This window comes from Fulmarus glacialis, unplaced genomic scaffold (assembly GCF_000690835.1).
Source record: "Fulmarus glacialis isolate BGI_N327 unplaced genomic scaffold, ASM69083v1 scaffold8645, whole genome shotgun sequence".
Lineage (NCBI taxonomy): Eukaryota > Metazoa > Chordata > Aves > Procellariiformes > Procellariidae > Fulmarus > Fulmarus glacialis.
In genome coordinates this window covers 52257-74655 of record NW_009212300.1, presented here as the reverse complement: position 1 = coordinate 74655, position 22399 = coordinate 52257, and the positions used below count along the sequence as shown (strand labels likewise).

General features: G+C 40.4%; 1 protein-coding gene across 1 annotated transcript in view; it reads left to right on the top strand.

Moving 5' to 3' along the window:
• The window catches only part of LOC104076826 (transcriptional activator GLI3-like), a 68719-nt gene that overhangs the window by 2841 nt on the left and 43479 nt on the right, over nucleotides 1-22399 (top strand). Inside the window, 2 exon segments of the mRNA XM_009577830.1 lie at nucleotides 2413-2559; nucleotides 10532-10733. Coding sequence (XP_009576125.1) covers nucleotides 2413-2559; nucleotides 10532-10733 — 349 coding nt within the window.

The window sequence follows — 22399 nt, the reverse complement described above, 5'->3', positions numbered from 1 at the left end:
CTAATTGCTTTAGGCCAGTTAGATAATTAGGTCAGTGTGCTATTGGGCTCAGACTGTCGACTCACGGATCTGGGGATGGCCGGGAGCCAAAACAATCTGGAACATAACGAAGAGCAGTTTCATGTTCACTACAAGTTTTGCCAGCTGTAATTAATGACTGCCACAGTAATGGTAGAGTGTCTTCTGTCTTGTCACTTCACCTTACCCAGCAGAATTGGTGGGCCGGGGGTGGCCAAGGACTCCTCTGAGTAACACAGAGGGTTTGGGGCAGGGGTAAGGACTGAGTTGTTGGTGTGTGTAGAGTAGAGTGCTCAAACTAAGCTCAGCAGTGTCCGCAATGCAGAAGCAACCCTCCTCTTGTGAAAAAAGGAGGGGCAAAGCTGAAGCTACACAGGAATAAACAGGAGAAAATTCAGGGCTGCGGGCCTTCCCATTTACCCTTCATTTACCCTTCATGCAATACATCATTTAGTAGGCTAATTTTTTATGTTTGAAGAAGGTAGTAAGGAATGATCTTTAAAGAGCACCAGAGCATTTCTCAGCACATGGAACATTTAGTAATGCAATTATGTGCTCACTATGTTTTCTGCAGCAGTTCATTTTAAAGTTTGCAGGCAATGTTATTGTTAGTTAACCCAGACACTTATGTCAGAAAGCTCAGGAAGTATTTTAAGTGTGTCTGGAAAGATATGGTGGTTGCCTACTACTGTAAAACTTTTAAAATCAGTGATTCAGTGTAAGTTACTCCTCTTTTAAAATTTGGTCTGAATATTTTTCTTGCCATTTCACAGAAAGTGGTGGTGGCTGAAGTAGATTATATTTAATTGAGAAATGAATTTGTAATTTGGAAAAAATACCAACAACCTTTAATTTATCTCAGCTCTTTTTTTGTGCTATTCCTGTTCCTGTTTGATGTACTTTTATTTTTCTGAACCTTTCCTGAAATTGGTTATATTTAACATTATAACATCAAAAGCACATTCTCCCATTTTCTTCGATAAAAATAAAGACAGATTATACACTTTAGAAATGCCGTTGCTGAATAAACTTTTCTCCAAACTCCAATGCCATGTTTACCTCCTGTTGATTCTTTACTTCTAAGGTTTGCGTTTAGGATCCGATTCTTTAATGTAAACATAAATTATCCTTTTTAGTAATACAGTGTAAGTAACAATATTCAGGGTAAGGTGGTAATTCAAAGAATTTCAGCTTAAAATTTTGTTTCCATTCAAGATTCGGTTGCTGGCATCAAAGAAAAATCTAATTAAATAATATGAAAGAATATAAAAATAACCTGTTGGGGTATAGTCCATTAACCTAAGGAACTTAGGTTAGTGTTTTAGACAAACTTATGTACCATCTTCTGGTGAGCAGAGTGTAAGGAAATTTTAACTGTTCTGCAAGTGGGACAAGTAGAGAGCAGAGAAGGAAGGCTGCTCACCTCAGGTCACATAGCAAGTCGGAGTCAGGATCAAGGAGATGGAGACCAGCATATTTTATGAGTACTTCTCACACAAGCCCATGAAATGACCCTCTGCTTACTGTAGCATCTGAAGCCTGCTGAGATGAGACGATACTAAAATTATGTGGATTTTTGTGTTTGTCTGGAATTAACCATTAGTTGATGGCATGCTTCAAAACTGCAGGGGAAGAGAAAGCTCGCGCATGATTTTTACAGGAGAGAAAGGCTAATATAAGTCATTACCAGAGGACTGCGTCACTCATAAGCACAGTGACAGGATGTAGAGCCTATCTGGTCCGTGATTTTGACTCTGCAAACATACTCATATGTCAAGTACACTTATATATGAACTTTGAAGGATGGGATGGCCGCATGCATTGACTTTAGTCTGTCTCCAAAAAAACTGCCCCTGTGTTGTTCATGGACAACCGGTATTTGTCCTGAAAACATGCTTTGTCCTTGTTTGCTCCTAAACTTATACACAAACTGTGAGTGAAAATCTTCTGGTCCTCTAAGCAGAGACTGCAGAAACTTGAATGCTTATGGAGGTTCAGCCGCCTTGTTACCTTAGAGATGGAGTCCTTTGGGCCAGGGATGAGGTAAATGGCAATAAAGCTCCAGGAAGGTTTTCCTGCTTTTTTATATCACTAAATAAATCATACTTGTTTCCATTGCTGTCAGCCTGTCACTTTTTGAGTCACTTAATAATAAATATTAAAAAAATGAGATCACCGAGCTCATTAATATTTTATGCCTTGCTGTTTTTTGAATGGTGTCTTTGCAGTATCATGGGTTGAAATATATTGACCGGTGGTGGCATACTGCAGATGTTGCATTACGTTAAAAAGTAAACAAGCTGGTTTAATAGCCAGAGAAACCAGCAATGTGATAAAACTTTCCTTCTCGTCTATCTTACGTCATTAACCGTGCTTTTTATGTTGTGTTTTTAGCTCCACATGCTGGCGTCAGTCCAGCTGAATATTATCATCAGATGGCTCTGTTGGCAGGCCAGCGCAGCCCGTATGCAGACATCATTCCTTCAGCTGCCACTGCTGGAGCCGGTGCTCTTCATATGGAGTATCTTCACGCCATGGATAGTAAGTGATGTTTTCTAGAAATATAGGCAGTCCTGCAAAGGGAACCACATGGATTGTTCCTGGTCTAACCCAAAAGGCCTCCACGCAGATAGAGAAGTGGGAGTCAACGTAAGCCTCCTCATGAGGCTGGAAGGCCAAAGCATTGATTGCCAAATGTACAAGGGTTACGTCAAGTCTGAAAGTAAACTTTGAAAGTAAGTCGGGAGAGGAACAGGACTGCTCCTGAAAACAGGTTACGAAATTTTATTTCCAGCAGGGCTTGAGTGCTTTTGAAAACGTCCTTTTCCATTCACAGTCAGTAACTCATTTTCATCGTTAGGGTGAGTATTCCCTGATGAGCTCTCTATTAATAGAAGTTTTGCATCTGTTTTTTTCGTTAGGAGAGCATGCTCCCCTCCTTTTTAGAGAGTGGTAGCCATGCTTACAATGTGTGTATCACAGACCGATACACTTTGAGACCACTTCTAAGGTGAAGCACTTTGCTGAATTCTCCAGAATCCTGACTTAGTTTTCCCTAATATTAAGAGCCTTCTTGACCCACTTCAGCATCTTTCAGACCTCTAATCTGTCTCCCTTTCTCTGGTAAAGGAGGAAGAGAGAGCACCCCATTCCAAACTGCTCAGCCAGATCAGCCAAAAGGGATTGTGCAGAGCACTCTCCTCTGGTCATAAGATGCTTACATGCTTTTTGGGATGTACTCGGTTCCTTCCAACAAGGGAAATAAAAGGTGGTGACAAGAAAAGGTGGTGACTGTTGACTCTTGCTTGGATGGAGCAATACAATAGCATTAGACCACCTTGTTGTCCCACAGCTTTTTAACGTTTTTGTTAGCATGCAGTTTCTTCTTGCCTGCTGTTGGGTGCATGCCATAGCTGCTGATCTCAAGGAGTGAGGAAGTTGGGAGGTTCACCTCTGGAACGCATGGGAATATAGATAGCTAGCCCTGCAGAATACATGCCTGGGAGTGTGAAGTAGTTGATTGACCAACAATTTTTGCAAGAATCAGGCAAGACAGATAGCTGTGGAACTGGGCAGGGAAACTATTTTCACTCTGTTACCTTGATAGTGAAGGATTTTTTAATTCAGTTTCTGTTATCAGTCTCACTGCACTGGTAGCGTGCATAGTGATTTTACAGAAATGTAACATACCTTGAACCCACTTCAGAAACATAATAAACCCACACAAGTAGTCTGGACTTAATTAATGTGCAGGCTTCAGTGCTTGAAAGCTTAAGAATATGATACTTCCTGATTTGGATTTTGAGAGGAATAGGGAGAGACGAGATACGCTGCTAATGCATTTGATGCATATTAATATCTTGCAGAATGGAAACTCTGTTATGCATGGTTCAGGTAATGTAAATCTGCTGCTGTGTTCCAGTTGCAAGAACAAATCCCCAGCTTGTATGAATGGACATGACTTCATTGAAGTAAAGGGATCACAGAATCATATAATAGTTTGGGTTGGAAGGGACCTTTATACTTTCAAAGTTTTTGGTTCCTATTGGGAGAGAGTTTCTGAATGCATGTAGGTAGCGGTACCAAACCGCATATTTGGAGGCAGACTTGATGAATGGGTCTGTTCAGTCTATAGGAAAATAGATACCCAGATGTATGCCTAAAAACTTAAGAAAAACAGAAGACATTGCAGTATTCATATAAATAATGGCGTTTGCGCAAAGGACCTTCATGTGTTAGTAGAGATTGTGTATGCTGTAATCTACAGAGAATTACAGCTTTTGCATCCCAACAATGTTACCGCTTCTTACTTAAGGGAAAATGTTTTGAGCTTTGCCCATAACTTCAGCCGATTTATAAAAGGTACCTAAACACTATCTCTAATAAGGATATTTGCTGTCACTAGCTTTAGCTACGATGTATTTGAAATACGCTCTTTAGTTTGTTTTGTGTTTGTTTTTAGAAGTTAAGATCACACATTTGAGATTCATTGTAGCAGCAACTTTTCAATTAGGGATTATTTCAGAGTTAAAGACAAAAAATGTATAGCAGTATTATGCAAATGGGTTATTTTTAAACAGTAAATAGAGAATTAAAATAAGAGTGAATCCTAGTAAGGTCACTCAGCTCACCTTCTGTATTTGATGAGAATGTGTTTAGTCAGGCAATAGCTGCTTTTATCTAAATAGAGTATGAAGTTACCCTTTTACTTTGTAAAAACTAATTAAAACTATCTTAACTTGCATGGGTGTACAGTAAATTAATTGTCATTAAGTAGGAATCTGAATGTCCTATCATTCATCATGCTAAAGAAAACCTCTTTCTTCTTTGTCAGAATTTTAGATTAGAAATGAGAACAAAACAATTAGCAGGAAGCCGATATTAAGACTTTCTTTAAAAAAACAGTAAGAATGCCCATGTTTGCATTTAATAACAAAGTAAAGTGATCAGTGCAAAGCAATGCCATTTGTTTGGATCTTTCTTCTTAAGGGTTTGCAAGGTGATCTTAAAAGTACTCTTTCGCCTTTGCCTGGTCTTGTCAAAGGAAACAGAAGAGAGATTGGTAGTTTCCCTCATTATCTGCTATCAAATTCTGAGCAAGTTGACTCAACTCACTCAAAGGCTGCTGCTCATTTATTCACACAACAACCAAATAGACACAAGCAAGACATTGTTCTGCTTTTGTGAAGCAAGTCTGTCTCCTAATTGTGTGTTTGTACAGCATCTAGCACAGTAATTTGGCATCTCCACCCTCCAGTATTACAAATAATAATTCCAACAGCATGCAGTAGGCACAAAAGCATGTTGCATGCAGTCTGTGCAGTTTTGGGCCTTTTGTTTTGCTCTGTGGTGCTGGAAAACTGATTTCAAAAGGGGGATGATATGAGTGGGAGAAGTGTTAATCAGAAAGTTAAATCTTGCCTAAAGAGCAGTGGACTTCTTGAAGCTCTGAACTGTCCATGAACTGTCTAATATACTGTGGAATAATAAGGCCAAGATTGTGTATGCTTGATTGTCATTTTTCCTCATCCTGTCCTGCTTGGCATGAAAAATGGACCAGAATTTTGGTGGCTAGAATCCCTGACCAAGTCTTCCCGTCTTCTTGCTTGATCTCAAAGGGTCATATGTGCTACCTTTAAGTATAACATCAAAGTAACTAGGAGGGGAGTAGATGGGGTAGCAACAACTGAAATTCCTTGTTGTGGCTGTAAAGATACTGTATGCCAAAACTGTCTTTTAAGCACTTAAGTAATTTCAAAAATCACAGCCTTTTGGGTTTGATACCTGCATTTTTCACTTGGGGAATATGTTTTACTCTGCTTTTAAATGGTGTTCAGGTGTTCAGTGGAAGGCAAGCATGTTCCCTGAGGTTTCTAGATTCACCCTGAGAATATTAATATCCTCACTCTGATTAACTTTTGCCTGTGCTCACTCAGAATGGGAGGTTTTTCTTTTTCAAAGGTATTCATCATTGACCTACCCCTTTTGGCATTAGAGACGCTGATAGCAACCCAATTGGCGTAAAGAATTTGGCCGGCCTGAAGAGTTACGCCAGTGTGAGAAGCTTTGGACTGGGTTTGATTTCTGATTTTCAGGCACAGTTGGAGAATGAGGGTGGAGTAGCAAAGCCATTCCTTTTCCTCTCATGCTGATGACAGATTTACCATTTTGAAAACTAAGACAAAATTTATGACAAACTTTCATGAAGTGAAAACAAAGTTTACACATCTGTGAGCAGAAACCAGAAGGAAAAGAACGAAAGAAAAAAAGCTTTAATGTAAAAAAAAAAAAAAAAGAAACTTCCCATGTTCATAGCCTTCAACAAAAACTAGTGCCTGAGACAGGTTCAAAGAAGTTTGATTTAAAGGGATGGAATAAAAAAGGTTTGATGAAGTTTGATTTAAAGGGGTGGAATAAATGATACATGTCTGAAGATTGCCTTATAAATGATTAAGCAATGCTAAAAACTTCAACTCAGAAATCAAATTCATGGGCAAATTTGCTGGATGGCATATTCAATTTTTGAAATTTATGATAGAGATAGATATCTGTTATTTTAGAATTGATCTCCACCCCAGGAATAAGATCCTTTCTTCTGACACCTGCTGGATTTTTTGTTGGCACACTCAAGTCTTTACTATCAAGTACTGACTTTTTATTACTATAACGTCTACTCCAAAAAGGTGACGTTCCTAAACAACTCTTCACTGTCAGCTTCCATTTGCATGCTTTGCCAAAGCTGATGGGTTTTTTTCAGCACTTGCACAGAGGTAAATGGATTTTTAGTGAATCAGTGCTCCTGCATTTTTTGTTTTTAAAGCATTATCGAGTGGGGATTGTAATGCTTCGTTGGGAGAATACTGTGAGCAGATGAACATCTCAAATTGTTAAATAAATATTGAAGTGTTTGTGTTTAAAATAAATGCCTGGGCAAGGCTGAAAAGTTTGGTTTAGTATTCAGAGGCACTGACAAATTGTGACCTATTCCTTTTTATAGTAACATGCTAACTAAGACTGATGTTATGCTAAATGAATGGTTTAGCAAATGTCCTGCAGTGTAATGAGTGGTCAGCTCATGCTTGAGACTTTTTAGGCATGTGAAACCTAATTAAACCATGAAGATCTGAAAAAACAGTAATTCCATTTAATTGTATTTTCAATTTTGAAAGTCGTGGCCTCCCTTGAAGCGAATCCCCCTCTCCTGTGGTCAGACTCGGTAGAGCTCTTGCCCGGCCTCAGCCGTTGGCTCTCGCTGTGAAGCAGAAATATTCCCTTTTTGCAGGAGACTGTTGGCCCTTAGGAGGTTGTTCCCATCCCAGGTAGATGGAGGGGACTGCTGAATTCCCAGATCTAGGTGGGGCCTGAAGCAGGCGCTGCCTGGAGGAGAAGAGGAAGTCCGAGACCGCTGCATGGTGTGGCTGAAGCCTGGGCTCTGCCCCTCGCAGCTGGAAGGAGTGTCTTTCTCCATCACTGGCTGCAGATCTGGTGCGTCCCCTGCAGAGCGGGGACAGGGATGCCCTGCCAGCAGCTGGCAGGCAAAGGGGAGGTTTAATGGGCGGTGGGCAGAGGGGGGCCTCTTACAAGAGCTATAGCGTGACTTAGGCAAGGGGTAAAGGAGACGGGCTCAGTCTAGAAAGGGCAGGGAGGAGGAGGAGGGAAGTCGTTGCAGTTTTTGAGAATCCCCAGGGCACCGCAGGGAGTATAAATTGCCCTCCTGTGTGATCTGTCAGGGGTAACCATGCTTCTCTCCAAGATCGTAAGAGCTTCGAACAGTTGTTGGTAATGCCTGCTCAATCCTCTCTGAGATGTGGGCTCGAGTACCAACGAGTCCGCTTGGGCGGTTGTGGCATGGAAAATAAATGGTGTCTGATTGCAGAAACAGAAAAACGCAACTGTCGTCTTCTGCTTTTATTGCCCAGTCTAGCTTCAAAGGAGAGATGCTCAGGTGCTAGTATTCTTAACAACTGTTCCACTTTTTGATCAAACCTATGCACCCCCTCTCTAGTTAGCATCAGTAGCCATCAGTCCATGTTTAGCAGGCTTGTAATGAGTTTCTCAAATAAGTGGCAATCCCTTTGTAGTTGTACAGATTCAAAACTGGACTTCAGATCCATAAGAAGTAATTTTTTGAAAGTGTTTCTCCTGGAAATCACATTTGGAACTGTTCATACATGGCCATCAGTAGCACATGGTGACTCTCAGTTGTAAATACAGAAATTTAACTAGGTCTTACTTATCAAAAGAGAGGGAGCTGTGCTTGTCCTCTCTGAGCACCTCTGAAGCCTTCTGGCTCGCACGATGAGGGCTGTGCCCATCAATCTGAGGAAAACAGGGGGTTCATAATTATGTTCACAGACTGTTGCTGTCATATATAGCACAGCATTAGGATGGCTGGTAGTAACACATGATACTGTGGTAGCAGTGCTTGAGTAACATCTCGTTTTGCTGGTCAGCCAATGTCTATGGCAGGTCTTCCTTGTGCCCTTCACTTGCTGTTTAGCCAGGAACATCTGTACTTAGCTATCCCCTTGCAAAACCACGATAACAGTTTGTTCACCTATAAAGCACTTGAATTATATTGTCAGCTGAGGCAAATTACGTTACTGCTACTGACTTCAGAGGAGTTGTTCTCATTCATGCTGCCTGAACAGTCAGTGGATGAAAGATGTAAGTGCAAAGTATTACTATTTTTAGTAATGTTTTACCATAACATGTATTTTGTATTTCCTTATTAAATACGTTGCAGCTTCTTATAGCTGCTGATCATTGTTGGTTTTTATTTTAGCTCAAATAAAAGATCTCTGCCTTTGAAAGACAGGAAGCACAGCACTGATATCAAGCAGACAGTGCAATAGCAAGCTCATAAAAAGGAGATAAAACAGATTACATAAAATAACGTGTAGTAGCTTTAGGAAGAAATAAATGGCTATGCCTAAGTTTTAAATGATGAATCAAGAGCGTGAATATTCATTGAAAGACTGAAGCGGTATGGGCTGAGGCCTATTGCGGAGACAGAGCACAAAGGAAAAAAACCTCTCTATTAGCCAGATGCCAAAGAGAATTGACATCCGTGTTGGCTGGTTGAGGCAAAACTAGGCACAGATTAGGAGAAGGACTGTAGACAGAGATCTGATCACACAATCACAACAGCAATAAAATGGCAGCTTTTAATACCAGATGAAAATCTTGGATAGCACACACAGAAGGAAGGGCAACCCGCTCAGGTGTGTAAGGAGAACTAATGGCAGATACTAATCCAGCTCTATCCTTGAGGTGAATCTAATTGGAGTTGATTGGGCTCTTCCCCTGGTTAATGATAGGCACATAAGCTTAAATACCCTATTGAAAAAAGGTCCTGGGCACCAAGAGATGAGCAAGAATTAGGAAAAGTAGACCTGTAATGGAGGCTTGTGGCCAACTGTGAATTATTAGCAGGTTACAGAGAATGTCAGGGACTCTGGGAGAAGTAGCTGTAAAGTAGGCATCAAACCCAAGACCTGCATGACCCTGGCTGTCAGGATCGCTAGGACTCTGTTCTTTACTACAGGTTAAAGGGATTAAAAAGGTAGAAGCAGCAGTACTGTTAAAGGAAATAGTTCAGTACGCAGTGGGGAAGCTAATTCTTTTCTTCTCGGTCTCAATTGAGATCGAAAATAATTAAATAAAGGGAAGAAATTTGAGGTGATATATCTTCTGTCAGGACTGCAGAGAGTTGGGATGACATGGTAAAATAGACCAGAAGAGGTAGAGATTTTCAGAGCAGCACAGAGAATTTAGAAATGTAATATGTATTTATTTAAATGGTATCTGTATGGTTGCCTTCTCTTTGCTGCTTTGAAAAGCTTAATCTCTAGTTTTAAAGAAATTTGGCAACCGTAGGCCCCTGTACACCCCAACACAAGAATATTATGGGATCCTGGACAAATTCAAATAAAGCCTACTGTTTCTCAGTCTAATGCTGTGAATGGCAATTTGACTTCTGCTGATAGAGCTGGCTTTTATATCGTTTTTTCAGTCCTGATTTTTAGTTTTGCATCAAGTATTGACCAGGCAGAATTATGGTCAACAAAGGAAATGCTGCCTCTTCATTTGCAGACTATATTTTACAAGTTTTGGCTGTTTGTATTAAAGTGATGTGGGTTTGGGTTTGCTGGTAGCCCAGATCTGAACCACTGTCTCGTTGCTTGTGGTTGAATTAATGATATGAATGTCTAAGAAGCCATCAGATTCATAAATCACCAGAAATGAGAGGGATAACTCATAAAAGTCTTTTCCTTTTGTTTAGCAATTTATCATTCTGCTTGCACATTAATAAACAGAGCTCCCCTGAGGTAAGCCACAGGAAGATAGATTTTTCTTCCTAATTTTCCTCAATCATAGCCAGTAGATCACAAGTGGAGAGAGTGGGCTTGTCACAGCATGTTGGTGTCTTGCGACTCCCTCTACCCATCACTGATAAAAAATAAATGCGATTAAGTACCCTGGTGGATAATTATTTGTGTTTACATAACAGGCGCCAGGTTTCCGAGTCCGAGATTGTCAGCTAGACCAAGCCGAAAGCGTACGTTGTCCATATCCCCCCTATCTGATCACAGCTTTGACCTTCAGACCATGATACGGACATCTCCAAATTCCTTGGTCACAATTCTCAATAATTCTCGTAGCAGTTCCTCAGCCAGTGGTTCTTACGGCCACTTATCTGCAAGTGCAATAAGGTAAGAATAGAATTTTCTATCTGTATTGTATATTCTCATTTTCTGTGTCATACGCACACATGCAACTGTGAATGTATACTCACATCTTCAAGTAACTGTTTTGTTTTGTGAATATGCGTATTTTGCAGTTTCTATAATGTATGTTCACTGGAGCTTAATTTAAAGTACAAAATACTTTTCTTCTTGCTTAGAAAGGTTAACCACAAGGGACTTTCTGGCATATTATTGTCCAGTGCAGATAATACTCCATCTGACCAGCAGTAACAGTGTGTGTATCTGTGCTCAGGAATCTGTTTTCAGAGAAGCAGTTCTAGGATAGGTTTGTGACTTAAGTCACTTGGGTTCTTCTGGCCATAGATGTAATGGACAGTGAAAGTTTCTACATTACAATTACCAGACACTAAAGCCCAGATGCATGGTACTGTTCAGTTAAAATGTTTGGCTACAACTTCTTGGTATTCATCTCCAAGTTTTTTTCATATTTTAGTTCGTATATTGAAAGGTTAGACTTTCTGTGGCTAAATTATCTTTTTTTTTTAATATATCAAGAAAGTACTGTTATCATCCAGTATCATCAGAAATGCTGTGATTTTCACTTGGCCGCCTCACTTGCGTGTGCAGGAAAACGGTTGTTTTGGAGGCAGAAGAGCAGAGTAGCAAGGGAAGAGGTGGGCAGAAGTTGTACAGGAAAGGGAAGCAAACGGGGCACAGGGAGAGGGAACAAAAGCAAGAATGTCAAAAAAAGGGAGTGGAAGAAAATGAGGAGAAGCAGCAGAAAAAATGGAGGTGCAACTGCAGAACATTCTTGTATTTGTGACATTGCTATATTTTAACTGAGAAAAGCTCCTTTGGTATTCAAAAAAAATTCCCCCACCTCTCCAAAGTCTCAGAAAATATTGGGTTTGCATTTATGGCACTCAAACAAAGAGTGCTGCTGGTCCTTGGCTTAAAAGCAGCCTCCACCTTCAACTTGCAATGAGGCAAAGGAGCAAGTCCCCACAGCAGTTTCTTGAGATCTAAAAGACCCATTTTTGGCAAGGCTCAAACATGCCTCTCCAGCAAAAATGACACACTTACAACTTCAAAAACCGGCTATGGGGATTTGCACTTTTGGAGAAAATGGGGCATGCAACTGGTGTGTCAGAAACCGTGAGCCTGCCAAACTTTGAAAGTGACAGCACTGTAAATATTCGGTATTAGCATAAGTGCTGTTGGGGTTTTTTAAGCACTTCTTTTCAATAGTCGTGCTTCATAGCTCTGATGTACTTGAATAACTGTATGGTATTTCACAGGTACGATATCATACTCTGCAATACAACTCTGCAATCTACGAAACCATGGTCCCAATTACAAAGCTCCATAATGTGGAATATGATTTATGTCAGTAGCTGGCAGCAGTTTTGGACCACATCTGTTAAATACATGTACTATGTGGAGGTGTACTATCCCCACTGTCGTTAAGATGGGATGGCACTTCAATTACTAACCTCCTTTTCCATTGCTTGTAACTTTGGTAAAGCAAATAGTGCATGAAAATTGGCATGGTCTTCACAGTGGAGTAAGTCTTCTCTCCTTTTACTCTTCCTCCACAGCTGGAAATGGTTGGTATATGTTTTTGACACATAGAATCACAAACCTAAGGGCCGTCCCTGCAAAGCCGGAGTCAGATGAATAGTTTTGCTGAAGACAATTTTGGAACTGGAGTGAGTTATAGGCAGAGACTGAGTAAGGATGCTGTGGAATAGAACAGTGAGTCTTGTCAACTGGTGTCACTGAAGAAAGCAAGGCTTGTGTGACTGAGCCTGTGGTTGACTGAAGGTTTCAGCGCTTCCTGGTCATACTTTCCAGGCACGAATAAATTTCACACCATTTTGAATTGATCTTTTTTTTTCTTTTTGATAAGAGATGCCCGTTCAACATGCAAAGTGGGAAACGTACCTCTCCATTCTTCCCAGTGGAAAGGAACGAAGGGGAGAGAGCTAGCTCTTTTTCTAGCTTTGCAACTCACTTCTGTTGATGCCCTCTAAATTCTCCCATGTGCACCTGTCTATAAAAGACTTACACCAAAATAAACAGTGATGTAAGGTATTAAACCCAAGCCACATTTCATTGCTTTAATAAATTCCAAGACTAAATAGGAACAAGACTATCAGTAAAACTTAATTTATTGCAACTCACAGTCTTGTAAATAATACATTCAGCACAAGGACTGCTGTACTGAATCAAACTGTAGGTTCATCCCATTTAATATCATGTCTGCAACAGTGATCAAAGTGTAGAAAAAACTTTTCCTAGTGTAAAATCCCAGCTTCTGGAAACTTGCAGGTAAATCTCGTATGAATTGCTGCAAGAAGATGGTACAGTTCAGCAGGCCGATAGATGGAATTGCGAGACAGGAAGAATTTGTATTTTAGGCAACATCAGTAGCATTAACTATACTTAACATTACATAATCCTTCTACTTTTAGATCTTGTTTCCAGTCACTTTTAACTTAGCCCAAATAGTTTACACTTGGCAGCATTTTTCATGGCAGATACCTATCTAATGCTGAGTATTTCCAAAAAGCATCAGCAAAGTTACTAATTTCTCAGAATGAAGTTAGGGAAGAACAGACTTTTCTGTACAAACTAAAAGACCTCTTGCTACCTATTCACTGAGAAGCTACAATTTGCCCGGGATGTTGCCTAGATGGTATAGATGTGGTCTTTGCTGTTCTTGAGAAATTGTCCCATTCAGCTGAGTAATAAGCCTTAAGAGGTTTCTATTAGCATGTGTTAAATAGACTAAGCATTGAGCATGTTCTAGTCCAGGGCCCCCAGAGAGATAGGAGGACCTTTCCTTGCAGCTGCAGCTCTGATTAATCTGGTACGTCTTTGGGAAGCCTGTGGAGGCTAAGCTGTCTGCCCAGCCATAACAGCCTTCCCTGAACGTGAAAAAGAAAGTGGTCTTCAGTGGAGACAGGAGTCAGACCAGGAACTGTCCAGGTTAAGCGAGCTGGGACAAAATGCTTTTATATAGCCAGTCGTTAAGGTGAATGAAGGTACTGCCCCCTTGTGATTGTGCTTTGATACCATGTTTAATTTCAGGGTTGCATAGTATTTTTTCGCACGGCCCCTGCCTGCTTCAGTGCACAGGCTGAACATCCTCCCTGGATCAGTCAGAGCCGCAGGACCCCACCTCACCTGTCCCCTGTGTGAGAAGAGGGAGCCTCTTAGCAGGTTGTTTGCTGCCTGGAGGGCGGACCCTGCTCTTGCAACACAATCCCAGCCTGATGCTGGGCAAACTGAACTAGTCAGAAATGACCACCAGGCTCATACAGTTTCTCTTCTGGAGGCCCAGCGTACCACTTTAATTCTGCAGAGGAGCCGAATTGCTCACAGCCATGGCTTGAAGCTCCTGACATCTGTTTTGAACATTTCATGTGCTGTGTCATGTTAACTAACCCAGGAGGTCTGGTCTCCATGTCTGAAATTGGGCAACCACAATGAGTGACACTTTTTACTTTCATCTTTCTTTGATTCATGTTCCTGTGCAAAATGAGTCCTTCCCCTTCACCTCAGAGGGAGGTTGAAAGCATTAATGTTTTGTGAAGCACTTCTTAGATTATACAGTGATGAGCACAGTAGAGAAGCTCAGGAGGGTATCAGTAATTATGTATTCACTGGTGGTTTAAATACAATGGAAGGAAGGCCTATGGGCAATACTCTGGGCAAGGAGAAGAAAAATACCAGAGGGTCTCTCACTGAAGACTATTGTGCATCTTGTGCACGGAACGAGTTATGAATCCTGCAGGAGGGAAAAGGGATGAGTCAGCACACAAAGGCATGGGCAGGTTTAGTTCTGGTATGTTTGATTTTGCAGGCTCAATGCTCTTTTAACTTGTCTTTGCAAAGGTGCTGCTCGTGTTAAGAAAGTGTCTCCAGGACCTCACTGGTCTTTGCATTGGCTAAAAAAAGTACATCCTCTGGCTAAAAGATTACATCCCATGCTTCACACAACTTTTCAGCATAGGACCCTCTATATGAGCGCTGTGGGATGTTGAGGAAGAAATCAAATGAAAGGAGCTGCGTTTTGGGCTCTGTTTTTACAGAGCCAAGCACAGAAGGGCTCTGGTCCTTGACATGGGTACTACTGCAGTTTGAATAATAAATAGTAACAGTTTAGCACAATCCAGATAGGGCTTGACTTGGCGGGTGCTTTGTCGTTGTCAGCTGGCAGTGTAATGCTGTATCCTGACTACTGGCTGAGTACTTGAAAAGATGTCGCTCCTGCTGACAGCTAATAGTGGATCTCCTTTAGCACACCAGGTAGAGCTTCTACTTTGTGCATTTGAAAACACCTGTTTTAGGTCTCAGCTGGGAGAGATTATGCAGAAGGGAGGCATATGAAATAGCATCAAATGAGGATAATCCTTCATTTGACATTTACTCATTTGGTTACCTGCCTCAGTCCTGCAGTGAAGCACCCCTGCTATTAATCTTTTGTCAGGATGTACTTAATGTTATATCTGCTACCTGTGACAATTATTAGACTTTGCACTTCAGTAGCACTTCTTTTTGAGAGGCAGCATGGCCTAGAGTGAGTATAGAGGGGGTAATCACTTCCCATGATATTAAAAGTACCAATTCAAAACCTTCACAAAAGATTAGCTGGTCTTTAATAAACACAGGAGGTTGGGACTTCATGTTCTACATGATCTGAAATTCAGAACCTCTGTATTTCTCTAGTCCCTTAGCAGTGCTGTGATACCAAATTTAAAGTCAGTTTTCAGAAAATGAGCTGAATTCCTTATCAGTTACAAGGTGTTTAAATCAGGAGTAGTTCCACCTACTACAAGAGACTTTCTCTGCGTCTAGGCAGACATAACTATGAATACACTTTAGCCATCTCATAACTGTTAAAATTCAGTTTCATGTAAGCATGGGATCCCTTTGGGATCTCCTCCAAGGTTTGAAAGAAACTGAGAATGCACAGCAGCACTTTTTTTTTTACCCCAGGCTCTGCCCCTGCTTCCCTGAAGTCATCAGAACAGGAAGGGGCAATTAACATAGAGTGGGTAATTACAGCCAGATCTTGGCTGTTCTGGCTCCTATCACTTTGCTCTGGGCTGATCTGAAGCTAAGCATCAGGGAGTGCTCCACAGAGAGCACTAGAAAGGGATACCCAGGTTTGTAGGGTGAGCTTAGGCAGCAGTGGATTAATATCAGCGAGGAAGACAAGAGTCTGTGTTTCTGCAAGCAGGTATTGGATTCTGAATTATTTCCTCATCTCATATAAGCTCCTTGTATAGAGCATTTGTCGTATAATGAGTCAGTGCCCTCCTTTCTGAACTGCTTTATATCTAGAGACACGTGTCTATGTATTAATTTCTCCAGTTTCCCTTGGCAAACATGGAGAGAGAAAAATAAAAACAGAGTTAAGATACACAAATGAAAGTATTTTCTTCACCAAGAAAAGTGAAAGTATATCCAGGAGAGAGCCCAACAGTCTAATTATGCACTGTATAAAAAAAGCAGAGAGTGTCCTTTTATCAGGTTTAAATTATCCAGTTTTTGAATTTAACAGAATGTCTCATAGTTCTAAGACAGGGAGCCCTCATGTTCTCAGTCTTCCTTCTTTATTCAATATTTTATATATTCTTATTATGTCTCTTCTTATTCATCTTTTTTCTGAGGCAAATGGTTGTTTTCAGTCTGCCTTTTAGAGGGTTCTTGCATTGTTAGTTCTGCCGATACTGTCTGAAACAGTCTCCCTCTACTACATGCAATAATATTCCAGAGAAGGACCGTGATTTTCTGTGTTCTGTTTCCCATTCCATTTGTCTTGACATGTTTTTGCTATATCTTCCTGTTGATCAAATCTTCATTCCTTCATTGAATTCTGCATTGAGGCAAGCTTCTCGTGAGTTGGCTCAGCTAATTTAGAACCAGTGTATGAGTAGTTCAGACTCACCAGTGTCGATACACATCTTGCTATTAGTATTGCTCATTCCTCTAGCATACTTGGCTCTAAAGATAACCTCTTAGCTCTTCACCATGCTGCTCAAAATAATTTTGTAATATATGCAGATTTCATTTTTTCATTGCTCGACTCCATACCCAGATTGCTGACAATTGCACTAAAAACAAAGATCCCATCTGAGAATTTGTGTCTAATTTTTACTAAAAAACAACTGCTTAATTCTTACCTTTGATTTCTGTTTTAGACTGTAAGTTTTAAGTTTGTATATTTATGTAATTAAATCTGTGTAAAAGGACACAATCAAATGCTGCTTAATGAAATGAATCTTAAAAAGGACATGGTTAGAGTAGAACAGTAGAACACAATATATTCAGCAATATTTTGCAAGAAGATCCTTATGATAGGATGTAGAGGATAAAAGCTGTGTTAATTATGTGATGCAAAGCTGACTTTGAGTGGAAGCTTTTCTTGCATTAAAAGGTCTCCAGTTAATTGCATGTAATATGTTGTAAATGAAGGCTTAGTTGCAGTTCAGACTGAGTCAAATTCAGACCAGGTGTAACCCTACTGAAACAAGTCCTATTATAACTAGATACGTCACATGCGTGCAGCACAGGGCTTTATTCTCTGTGGTCTTGTACTGTATATGGTTAATCTAAAAAGGGAATATAATGCTCTATCATGCCATAATAGCTTCATTTTATACCCTCTTTCAAGAAGTGTGAATGGCAGAGGAGTGCTACAAAGTGAGTAAAAATGAAATTCGTCAGTATTACAGAAAGTTGCATCTAATTCAGGCTCTGTTGAAATGTAATTCTGTAGCTAGCCTCCTCTAGAAAGCTCATATAGATTATAGGATGGTGGCATTCAGGGAGATTGTTCTGGAGATCACCTGCATCTTGCATTAGAAAGCGGAGGATGTTTTTCACCACAAATACACACAAATGACAAGATTTCTGCCTTCAGAAAGTGTATAATGTAAGACGAAGTCAAGCAACATAAAGAATATAGACTATGCAGGTGCATGTTGCATGCACATTTATATGTACAGATACACATATATGCAAGTGTGATTATGTATGTATGCCTGTAAATGTGTATGTCACAGATCTTGTAATTAAAAGTCAATTTGAAGCAACTTGCTCCAGACTGGTTCAGTGTTACTCAAAGAGTTTAAAGTCATTGGACCCAGCGCATTATTAATTCCAGGAAAATTCTGGAGCTAAGAAAAGTGTGCTGGAGTTTAATGCTTCATTACTTCATTTTCAGACCCTAAAAGCAAGTATTAATTAGCACTTTCCATGGAATTAATGATACTAGTTTTAGAAACCCAAAAATGCCTAGCTGTGAATTTAATTCAAAATTATGTTTGCTGGAAGTGTCATGAGCTTGCATGGAGGGAGCACAGGTGAATTACACAAGGTGCTGTTAATACAAAGTACAGTTGGGATACTAAGGATTCCTGAACAGGAATATCCCAGTGGGAAGGACAAAGCTGTCAATGCTGTCTGAGCACATAAGGTTAATCAGTGTGGTTCTGTTGCTGTCAGTGAAACTATTCCATTTTATTCTGGCATATGGCAATGTATTCAATGAAGAAAAATTTCACCTAGCCTAGCAGATAAAACAGAATAGATAATATGGTAAGCTGAAGGGAAAGTACAAACCACAGACTCTGTTAATTTTAAACTGGTAATAGAAAAGTGAAAAAAGAGGCAACGATGTATGTGAGTAAAACGATGACTATTATCTGATGAAAACTGGAAAAAAATAGTATAATATGTTCTATACTTTATTAGATGCAGGATACGTCTTTTTACAAATTCAGTTAGATGACTTGTCTCTAAGTTAGCGATTTTTAATGAAACGTGTCAGCATTACAAATGCAGAGGGATATTCGTGAAACCTAGTCAGTTTTGAAAAATTATTTCAAAGGATTTCAAGTCTCATACCTGCCTTTAAGATCACACCACATGTCTGGTTTCATAGTCACAGTTTGATATTATTTTCCCCTGTACTTAAGTGACAAGCCGTAAAAGCAGCTGATGACTTGTCTGCATTGTCTACTCAAAGCTCAGTGTTGTCAGTTAGAAAGTAGAGGGAAAAGAACAGGATTTAAAGCAAAACTCTTCTTTCGTATTACTAACAATGTTACATATATTGTGGGTAAAATGCTCCGAACAGAAGTGCATTTTTAAAGTCTCCCTGTAATGCCATTTGGTTTTCATTTTGCATCTAAAATGCTTGAAGCAGTAAGGATTTCACAAATCTCTTCAGGGCTACAAGGTTGCTGAGTGCATTGTCACTCCAGTGACCTGAGCAATTTGTCAACAGTCACTCTTGCAGGTTGTTTCCATCAGAAGGAGAAGTAGATGACAAAGTTGGAAACTTCTTTTTATTCACTGCTGTTTGTTTACAAAGAATGTACACAAATTCCTGTTTCCGCCAACTCAAACAACAGGAGGCAGTTTTCTTACGTGATGTTCCTGGCTGCTGCTTCTCTTCCAGGTCCTGTCCAAGGAGAACTCATTGGCTTTCTCTCTTCTACGTCTCTGTTGTGGCCAGACTACGAGTCTGTCCTGCTAACTGTCCACAGCTTTCCATAGCTGCCTGTGCTTCCTGGCTGCATATTACACATATATATAGTTCCATCAAAATATATACATAAACTCTGTGTATGAAGTCAGCTTAGGCACACCCCTGCAGCACCCATGGCTCAACTCCCAGCCACCCTTACTTACGTCCTGCATTTTGGACAGTGGCTCCTACATGTCAGTTTACCATGGGATGAATGAAGCTGTTTCTTACATTACTCCTTATAAAAAAAGAGCATCTGAGCATGTGAAAAGCAGAATTTGATCACTGTTAACTTAATTATAACTTGTATTATGACTTAATTCAGTTAAGATTGCAATGTCTGTAGGGCCCAGATTTTAGGACAGCACTTAAGGACTTGCTGAAGTCAGTCCCTCTTCAGAAGTATTTAAGAGTTATTGGGGGTGCTTTCCAGAAGAGTAGCTGGGTACATTTGTAAAACGGCAAATGTGCTTGTTTGCCCCTTAGCAACATTCCTAAAAGTAAGGACTTTGAAAATCCAAATAAAAAACTAAAGGTGAAATCCTGGCCTGGTGTAAGGAAAGGGTAAAAACTCCATTGAATTCAGTGAGTCCAGGTATCCATCCAGCGTTTATTATTGGGTTTCTGCCCCAACTCTGGTTTCGCAGTTTCACTTGCCCACAGGCTTCATGCAACTCTTAAGAGAGAGTAAGACAAAGCAGTGACATCTGTACCTACTTGAGCATGAGCTAGAAGAAGCCATTAGGTGTTATCCTAATACCTGATGATCAACTTTATTGAACATGAAGCCAGTCCACCTACAAATTACCTCTCCCTTCATGAACTGGGGTCCTTTTTGGAGGGACTTGGACCATTTGGTCTGCCTAGTGTCAGTCACTGATGGCAAGAACAAATGATGGAGGCCACAGAGTGATCTGGGAGTGACAAGGCTTTTCCACAAGTCGGGAAGGGCCCATGTGCCTCCTTGCAGTGCAGGGTGCACCCTCCCTCATGGAGGGAGCACTTGGGCTGTGAGTGCACCACCTGGACATCAAAGACCCTTCAGGCCAAAGGGCCTGAAGCCTTTTCCTGCACGGTGGTGTAGATGAAGCCAGTATGTCTCACTACGACACATGTTCCTGTACTGTGACCAGTTCTGTACGTTTTATTTCAAGAAAGATGTTAAGACAGTTGGGGGGACTACAAGGAAGAGCAGGGAAAATGATCAGAGGTCTGAAAAATGGTTCAGATGAGTTAAAATAGACTTGACCTAGTTTGTCCAGATTAAAGATGAGAAGATTGGACAGGAAGAGGGTATAATAATTTCAAATATGCAAAAGAGAAAAGAACGGAAGAGACTGCGAAGGGGAAGGTGAGTGATGAGTTCTGGGTGGAATAACAAAGTGCTGGTCTTGTATTGCTGCAAGAAAGATTTAGGATAGAGGATAGGAAAGAAAACTTTAATATGGTAAACATAACATGGTTCCATATGAATAAATAAAGATATCCCAAAGAAACAAATCTATCCTTCGAAATTTAAAAAAGAAAGAGATTTTAAAACATAAGAACCACTGGGTCAAACTAGAGGTATTAGATACTGTCTAGTCACACAGTCTGTCTCTGATGGTAGAAGCAGCGGATGCTATTTAAGAAGCGCATGAACCCTCCTGCTTTCTGACTTTTGTTCTCTCTGTGCTCTCCCAACATCAATAGTCATTAGATTAGTACTCCCAAAGCATATGCCCTTGCTTGTTCCTTTTAGTATTTCTTTATGGACTTGTTGTCTTTGGACTTGTCTAGTCCCATATGTACCTGCTGGCTATGCCTGCCTCCTGTGGCAGCTGTTCCAGAAGTTCACCAATGCTTTTTTTAATCTCTTTTTAAGTTGTTCACCTATGGCTTTCATTGAATGCCCCCTAGTTTACACGCTTGAAAATCTCTTTTCCTAAAACCTTGCAAAGCAGAACCAGAAAGGCGAAAGCACTCCGTTACTTTTGCAAGACTTACATGCATCAGATCTTGCAGAACTGCGTGTGTTTTGTGATACAAAGAAGGTATCTTCACAGTTTTTGTGAAGAAAAGAAAACTGTCGTGACATAACGGAACTATCCTCACAGTATTCACAAAACTGAGATCTGCTCAGCATTTTTGTGTCAGCCTGTCTCCTTAGGCACACCTATGCAATGTATAGGAAAGAAGGAATTTTTCCAGACTTGAATTCACAGCTGTTTTGCGGTAAATTCTGCAGCTGTGACCAGAAACTGGATGACCTTGTTAGTAGGACAGCCACAAAGTAGCCACAAAGTTTGGTTTTGATTATAATGTCTGTTTTTCTTCTTCTTGAAGTCTGTTCCTTAAAATTTGATGTGCTCATGTAATTGCAATGTAGTTCACTGCCCTGCTTTACCTCCAGTGAAGGGAGTTTGAGACTTCGCAGAGGAGGAGAAGAGAAAGAGAGAGACAGACTGACAGACAGACAGACGCAGAAGCCCCCAGTCAGTGTATATGAGTTATTGAATGCTTAAGCAGAAATACTACATGTTTTTTCTAACCCTTATCCCCCATAAAACTCAACAACTAAAAAGATAACCTGCATGTAGTTTATTATTAGTGGTCTTACATGCATTCATCTTTTTCTTTTTTTCCTTTTCTACTTTGTCTAAAAAAAAAAGAGTCTGTAACAGAAATACAAACAGATTCCCTCCAGTGGTGTAGATTTTCATTTCTCAGTAGGTAGATGGAAGAAAAAGATTCATAATTCACTTACACTTCTGTGAATCCAAGATTTTTTGGAAGTGACTGGTGTTTTGGAAAATGTGAACGATTGGGGCAGGCATCTTGCGTTCTTCTGGCATCCGGATTTTGGAAGTGTTGAGCGCCCCTTGTCTGAAATGCAGCCCCTTTAAGGTATCTTAAAAGAAACATGACGCAAATTGAGGCGTCTGAAACAACTCATCGCTTTTGAAAAACCTGGTTGTTCGTTTTACTAGTTCTCAACTAGGACTCTCAAAACGATTACTTTCAGGTCTTGTTTACCACCCCTGGGCATGAATTTTAGACAGTTACTGAGTGACGCTGGTGCCATCTTGGTGCACATTTCTAAGCAGACATGGCTGGAGCGGCTGGGCAAGGCCAGGTGATGCCGCTG